Source organism: Bufo bufo, chromosome 2 (assembly GCF_905171765.1).
Source record: "Bufo bufo chromosome 2, aBufBuf1.1, whole genome shotgun sequence".
NCBI lineage: Eukaryota > Metazoa > Chordata > Amphibia > Anura > Bufonidae > Bufo > Bufo bufo.
Window position 1 is genome coordinate 99,398,518 of NC_053390.1, and position 8,193 is coordinate 99,406,710.

At 39.5% G+C, this 8,193-nt stretch overlaps 1 protein-coding gene across 2 annotated transcripts in view; it reads left to right on the forward strand.

Annotated features, from left to right (window-relative positions):
• SREK1 (splicing regulatory glutamic acid and lysine rich protein 1) overlaps positions 1-1,042 on the forward strand; it is an 86,616-nt gene extending 85,574 nt beyond the window's left edge. For both annotated transcript variants that reach the window (XM_040421356.1, XM_040421357.1), the window contains exon 13: positions 227-1,042. In XM_040421356.1, the coding sequence (XP_040277290.1) occupies positions 227-337 (111 nt within the window). In that variant the 3' untranslated portion in view covers positions 338-1,042. The remainder of the gene's footprint in view (positions 1-226) is intronic.
• The last annotated feature ends 7,151 nt before the right edge of the window (positions 1,043-8,193 follow it).

Sequence of the window (8,193 nt, forward strand, 5' to 3'; positions counted from 1 at the left end):
TCTCCATTCACTGCTGGGGACTTCCAAAAAAGACGAGCTTGGGCTGAAGGGTCGTGTTCTTGAGGTGGGGAGAACACAGGCCCTGTGCTCATGATCAGCTGGGGCTCTTATTGATCAGACTCTATCCCTTTCCTGTGGATAGGAGATAAGTTTTTGTCATGGGTCAGCCTCTTTTAGATAACCTGTCCATTTTAAAATCTAAAGCATTCCCTTGCTTCTCTTACAGGAGAAGGATGATTTGGATACTGTGAATGAAATCAATGAAGGGGACTCTCGGCACAATGGGAACTGTACAATGAATGAGTACAGTAAGTCAAGGAAAACAGAAGTGGCTTAATCCCATCCATGACTCCTGAATCAGCGGAGAACACACAGCCAAAATACTAGTTGTTCATTTGGTTCCACAATGAACATGACGTGGGCATTATGTCGCGTCCGTAGTAGAACTCTATTGGATTTTTCATTTCGAGGGTAAACTACAGTGTTACCTAAGGGTAATTTTAATGCCGAATCATTTCCAAGTATTGACATTTGTATAATTCTTTTTTATTTTTTATTTTTTATGTATGTCAATGGTCACCTCTGTAGAAAGTTACAAAAGCTGACAGTAATCACTGGCAGTAAAACAAATGGATATTTTATTTTTAACACTACAGGGAACGGCGCTCAAAACTGTGTGAAAGTTTTTTTAACTTGTCAAATATCCCCTCAAAACTCGGAAACTGTAAGGGTATGTTCACACAATGGATTTTGAAAATCCGTCTACAAAATAAAGAGCGGAATCAGTTTTTTGTGAGGTTTAAAATTTTAACCAATGGATATGTACTTCAATACACTGAATTTCAGGTTGTGGTTTTTGGCTTTTGGATCCTCAAACGCGCGGACACGTACAGAACGTTTTTTGATGCTGCCCGGATTCTTCCTCACCATAGGGCATGCTGCTTCTTTTTTTCACAAGAAAAAAAAAAAAAAAAGCAAGTGCTCCTCATTGAAATGAATGGGAGGCTGTTTTGATGTGTTTTTTTGGAGCTGGTTTGAGCTCCAAAAAACTTTGTGTGAACTATCCCCTAACAGACGACTAATTACATTTTTAGTAGTAAAACCGCGGAAAGAATGGTTAAGTATAATGTACTTTTACTCTAGATTTTTCTCAGTCACACAGCAAAGTTTGTATAAGACACTAATCAAGATTGCCATTTTCTTGTCACGTGTATATTTTGTATACATGCCATTCACTCTTTTAGTAGAAGATCCCATGTTTTTATTGTATTGGAGCCAGGATGGTTTTATGTACAGCAGCAACAATGGACCCTGCTGTTACTTTTCTCCTTCCAGCGGACCTCCATAGATTCTAGGGTCCAGTTCACGTCTCGAGCACCAGGCTGCAGAACTGAGAAAAATGTGGTGCTGTTTTTCATCATTACATTAGAGCACAAGTAAAACCTGGGTTCCTTGTAACGGTGCGGCATGTTGTCTTACATGACTGCTTCTTACAAGGGACTTTGCACACTCATGACCTATTGTTAGTAAATGTCCTTCATTAAAATGATTTCTATATAAATATATATTTATGGTGTTCCTTCAGGATTTCAATTTTTAGCAAATATTTCATTTATTGATAAAACGGCAGTTTATTCCGCATTGCTGTATAAGAATTGTCATCTTATGACTTCCAGTCCACATTGGGGCTCGCAATAAATTCCAAATAAAATTTTGGAGTGTGGGAGAAACCGGAGTTTCCAGGGGAAATCCACGCAAGCACACAAAGTAGATACAAACGCCATGCAGACGTTACCCCGTGTACAGTTTCAAACCTGGGTCCCATGCGCTTCAGCAACAGTGTTAAGCAGGCTCTGGCACCAGGATCAACCCTATTAAACCAGGCATACTACCTGGTAGGGCTTATCATGCCGATTTAAAACAATGCCTTTTCTTTTGTCTGTATGCTAAACAGCTGCAGAGAGATTTTTGTTTTTATTCATATGCAAATGAGCAATTGGCGCACTCAGAGGCGGGGCTGAATCGTGTGAGCACTGCGATGTAATGCCCCCCTGTGCTCTGAACACTCTTGATTGACCTGGCTAGATATGCTGGGGGTAGAGCTGTGTCCTAGCATCTACCTATCATATACATTATGTACTATAGCTTCACACTGAGATCTGCTCAGAAAGGTAATCTACATATTACGGCTTTATTCACAAGCACAATATATGATTATGAAAACACCAGTAATATGTGTTGGCTGATGAGCATAGAAAAAACATGCATCTCAGTATGATAATGTTATAGCCTGGTGGTTAAGTAATTTGTTTTGCATGTAGAGATCGCAGGTTTGAATCTTGGAAGAGACTGATTTATATATAATTTATTATAGTATAGCCTTTTAATATGGTTTTGAATAAGAGAGAAAAAAAAAAATAACAGAAAGAAAATGTGCATCTCTTCTGGGATTTGAACCTAGGATCTCTACATGCATGGTAAACCACTATAGCATCACCACATAGATTTACAGTGTTTTCTAGAATATACTTTAATGTAATTACTTGATGTATATGCAGGGGCCTGGTCTATGCAATAAAGAGGTCAGAGGCCCTGGACACATAGATCATTTGCCACCCTGAAACTAGAGACGAGCATAACAGTAGACAGCTGGGACGGATCTTGTTCTTAGGCACTTTTTGATAAATTGTCCCAATGTCTGTAACTTTTTCCATATGTCTTTCAGAATGTGAATATGTTGTTAAAACTAGTTCAAACCAGTTTCACTATGCCTTAAGATTGTCTATATAAACTCAACTTTCACAATATACTGCAGACAATCTGCTGCACCTCCAGCTAGTGTGTTGTCTCTTCTTATATAGGAACAAAGAGAAATTACCTCCTTTTAACCTTAAATTCAGATGACATCATGATCCTTCCTTGGTGAAGGAAATTCTTTTAACAAAGTTGGCCCTTCGACTCAGAATCCAATATCTCCTTAAACCTCGGTTCATTCGTGGCTGAACACCGTCGACAGCCGGGAGTCCCCTGACTCGGAAAGACCTAGGGGTAATGGCCATAGCCTGTGAGAAGGCTACAGGAATAAATAACTCCATGCGCATGTAAAATATGATAGGTACCTGGTAGGGACTTTAGGAATATGCAACAAGTAACTGTGTTTATGTAGCCAACTATTGTCTAAGTATCTTTATGTAAATTGTTTATTTTGTATGTTTAAGTTTTGCAAAAGTAAGAGTTAAGACAGTCTCTTACAAATAGCAGTTGTGGGCACCTCGGGTGAGCGACATTACTGTCTGAGGACTGTATTGAGACTAGCGGCTCTGGGTGGCCAGAGTGTGGTGAACATTACAGTCCCGGAAGGGTAATGTTTTGAAAAGTGGCTTTAATTCTTGCCTGAATCATAGTGCAGCGAGCACTGTTACGCACAACTGTTTGAGTCATCCCACTTGTCCATAAAAAATATGTTTTGTGTATACATATGAAACTCCTTGACTGATTTGTGTGAATGTATGAGGGTTAAATAAATAAAACCCTGAATGGATAAAGGAGTTCAATTAGGTGTGGTCTGAGGTCATTGTTTGGACTGAAGACAAAACGGTAAAAACACATACAGGCACATTTCCCAAATAATAACACCCATCCCATGTCAAAGTGTCTACCATCGTGTAATGAATGTTGTGAAAAGTATTTGTTCTATAACTTTGATTGAGAAACCTTCAGGTTATAGTTCCCTTTAGGGCTGCAGTAAACTATTATTAGAGAAATCGAGTATTCTACTGATTATTTTTACGATTAATCTAGTACTCTAAAAGGGAAAAAAAATGAATTAATAGACAGTTTTTTTTAAATAAAAACTCATCAGACCCCCTTCCATCAGTCCCCAACACCCTTCGTTCCCCTCTGTGCGATCAGTTCCCCCAGTGCCATCGCCTCTCCCCCATTGTGCCATCCTCCTGACACCCGGAGTGCACACCATTGTTGGTTGCTATGACACTGTGCACTCTGGGCCCCGGCCATAGTTGCACCCCCACCCCCTCAGTGTTACCAACTTACGTTTCCAACAGGGGCGCCACCGACTCTTCATCGGTCCACTCTGCTCTGGGCCTGATGTCACAGCGCGTCAGGTCACTGCGTACATCAGGAGGTCAGTGCAGCATGGGACTATGGATGTGCTATGGAGTGTCCGGAGGCCCCCTGCTGAAAAGGTGAGTATTCCAAGTGCATTGCGGGCCAGCGGGAGACCACGGAGCAGGAGTAATAGCAAGCGCTTCACTCCTCCGTGGTCACGTGACACAAACAATTTTTTTTGTGTGTGTCGAATTACTCGATTTAATCGAGTACTCGTTGTAGCCCTAGTTACCTTGTGTTGTCACGATGTAATTCCCTTTTCATTAGGAAATAGATGGGTGGAAATAAAAAGACAGAGTAGTATTATTTCTGATGACAAATTTGATCCCAATTATTAATGACTATAACTGAGCCCTGTCTCTCTCTCTCTGTTTAAGTGGGTCAATGCCCACTGTACTGAATGAGCCGTTCTAATAACCATAAGACTTCCAATATTCAATATAAAGAAAAATCTCACCCACTGCATTGATTTAAATATCCTGCCTAGAGTGTAAATTTGTGTCAATGCTAGGCATTTCATTAGAAGGATGGAGGATTTTGTAAATCTATTAAATATATACCTGATACAGTCCTTTGACTACCTAAATACCTATATCGAATATACGTGTTTCTAACAGTACCAACAATTGTAGGGACTTTCATCATTTAAGGCAAATTCTATTTATTTGAAAATAGTGTAGATAGATACTAACAGAATCAAGGATATCTTAAAAACTAGAATGGTTAAATCACAAGTTATAAGTCAGGGAAGTTATCTTTAAATTACCATGGGGAAAGCTTTAGGATGTGGAATTCATTCTTGTCAGAAGAAGGTTTCTTTCGAAGGTGATAAGTATATGCAAATTAGATCCAGAGAATGTAAAGTATGTGGATAAGTGGCGTAAAAAGTTTGAGTTGAAAGGGAAGCAGAGTGTGGTTGGATGTGACAAATCAGTGAAGGAAATTGACATGTGTGATGAGAAAAGGAGAAGGAAGTATGGGATTGATTGTGCAAGAAAATGGTTGAAAGTATCAAAAAAGAGAACAAGGCAGACAGAGGAGAAAAGAAATGTTGCCCTTGTGTGATAAAGAAGATGAGAATTCGTCTGTCCCAAATCAGTAGATTTGTAACCAAATATATGGTGACTCATAGGACAGGCAGAATTGTTGAAGTATTAGATTATTCCCAACATGCAGAAAAACATTTTAAAGATAAAAAGAAACAGATAACAGTACATTTGTGGTTGAGGAAGGATGTGAAGTGTATATTTCCTATCCAGGGCAAGGTTATGGCCAAAGAGGTAGAGTAAGAGGCCGGGGCAGAGGTAGAGGAAGAAGTGGTGACCGAGATACTTATCAGAAAGGTTGTTGGAATTGTGGTAAGGAAGGACATTTTGCTAGAGAATGTACCGAAAAAGACCCACAACAATGACTAGACACCCAGCTCTTTGACCATGCAAAATATCAGAAGACAGTCAATCCTATGAGTAAAGATCAAACCCTACAGTCTCTTGAGGAAATTCCTGATCTGATAAACTTAGCTGACCTTCATGTTTTTCTCCAAAAGGTTCATTTACCTGAAATAACTTTGCAGGTAGGCCCTCATAAGGTTACTTTTTTGGTTGACTCTGGTAAAACCCGTATATTGATTCATCCTGATGATGTACTATCATTAACAATGACGGCCTCTTTCTGCCCCTTTTGACATAATAGACTTAGAGACAGGAAGAAAGGCCAATTGTCAGATTGTCTTACCTAGAATCTGTCCATTTAATCTTTTAGGCAGGGATATGATGCATGCCTTAGGGTCCATTCACACATACATTTCTATGGGGCCGCACATCGAATTGCCTCATTAGTGTTGTTTCATTCATTAACGCTAAAAGTTTCTCATGCAGTAGCTATTATTTAGCTTCAGAACAAAATATCCTATCTATCACCATCTCGGCATTTATCTTGCATGACACTATTACTCATCTGACTATAGAAAGATGTACTACATTAAACCCGGCCACACTCATACCTACAGCACAGGACGGAGAACCTCATGATTGTTTACCTTCCATTGCAGAAAGGGTACTACCCAGACCAGATCTCAAAGATGTACCAATACCTAACGGTGACTTAATACTGTTTGTAGATGGTTCATTTATAAAGAACCCAGATGGAACTAATGCCACTGACTATGCAGTAGTCACCTAGGAAAAGGTATTGATAGCAAAAGCTCTACCAAACCATTTATCAGCACGAGCAGCTAAATTAATAGCCTTAACAGAAGCATGTAAACTGGCAAAAGGTAAGAAGGTGGCTATACAGTATATACAGATAGTCAGTATGCATTTTCAACTACACATGTGTTTGCACAGCAATGGAAAAACAGAGGAATGATTACCTTGGCTGGTAAAGAAATGAATCACAAACAACTTATATTACAACTTCTAGAAGCTATTCAATTGCCAGAAAGTATAGCTATATGTAAATGTGCAGCACACACAAAAAAAGATGACCCTATTTCAAAGGGAAATAAAAAAGCTGACCTAGCAGCAAAACACGCAGCTACAGGTCAAAATCAAAATTTATTGTTACAACAAACACCACAAATTATAGATCTTCAAATACTACAGGACATGCAACAGTCATCACCTTCATCACCTAAGCAGGAACAACTAAAATGGAAAACTAAAGGAGCTACTATCCAAAATGGCCTATATGTATCAACAGAAAACAAATATATTCTGCCTAGTAACTTATTTAGGTATGAAGCCACATTGCGCCATGGGACGAGCCATGTCTCAACAGAGGGGATGGTAGCGATGAATATTTGCTTGGCCTGCTTAACATGTGCTAAACATAATCCACAATGGAATGTTAGACCAAGAAGAGGACAGTTCCCACAACCAAAATATCAAATTCCAAAACATTTGTATGGATTTTATTGAACTAAACAAATGTGAAGGAAAGAAATATTGTTTGGTAATCATTGATGCCTTTACTAAATGGATAGAGGTGTTTCCTACAGCAAGTCCAGATGCAATCACAGTGGCTAAGGCACTACTAAAGGAAATAATACCTAGGTTTGGGATACCTGAAAGAATATATAGTAATAACGGATCACATTTTGTAAACAATGTTATATCTTTATTAGCACAATGTTTACAAATAGAGTTAAAAAAATCACTGCTCATATCATCCACAATCAGCAGGGCTAGTAGAAAGACATAACGGAATATTGAAAAACAAACAAAGAGACTGGTAAGAATTGGTTATATTGCTTACCATTAGTAGTACTGAACATGCATGTGACTCCTATAGCCTCAGGATTGACACCCTTTGAAATTATGTATAGTAGACCTTTTGTAATACCACAGTTAAAACCATTTTCTAGAATAGATGAATTTGATTTTACACTTGCTAAATATATGGCAAAAATGTTATTAACCAACAAGGAAGTTTCTGCTTCTAATTGTATTCCAGATAACCCTACACATGAGAGCAAGACTGTGAAGCCAGGAAGTTGGGTGCTGATCAGAGTAAGGCCTCATTTACACATCAGTGTTTTTCTCAGTGATTTAGAGCCAAAACCAGGTGCGGCTGTAAACACATGACAGGTGAAGATCTTTCCCTAAGGCTACACCTACACGACATTTGTCGCGCGACATTTTGTTGCACTAATGTCGCACGATAATTTTTATAATGGCAGTCTATGGTGTCGCACTGCAACATGCTGCGACTGCGACGCAACAGTCGCAGAAAATCCATTCGTGTAGACGCAGCCTTATACCTTACGTCTGAGGAGGCTCCAATCCTGGTTTTGGCTCACAATCACTGATGGAAATCCATGATCATACACTAATGTGTGAATGAGGCTTAATAAAGAGGAAACACTGGCATCATCCTCGTTGGGAGGGACCATACCAGGTTTTACTCACCACACCTACTGAGCGTACCTCTTGGATACACTTTTTACACTGCAAGATAGTTAGGCCCCTTTCACACGGGCGAGTATTCCGCGCGGATGCGATGCGTGAGGTGAACGCATTGCACCCGCACTGAATACCGACCCATTCATTTCTATGGGGCTGTTCA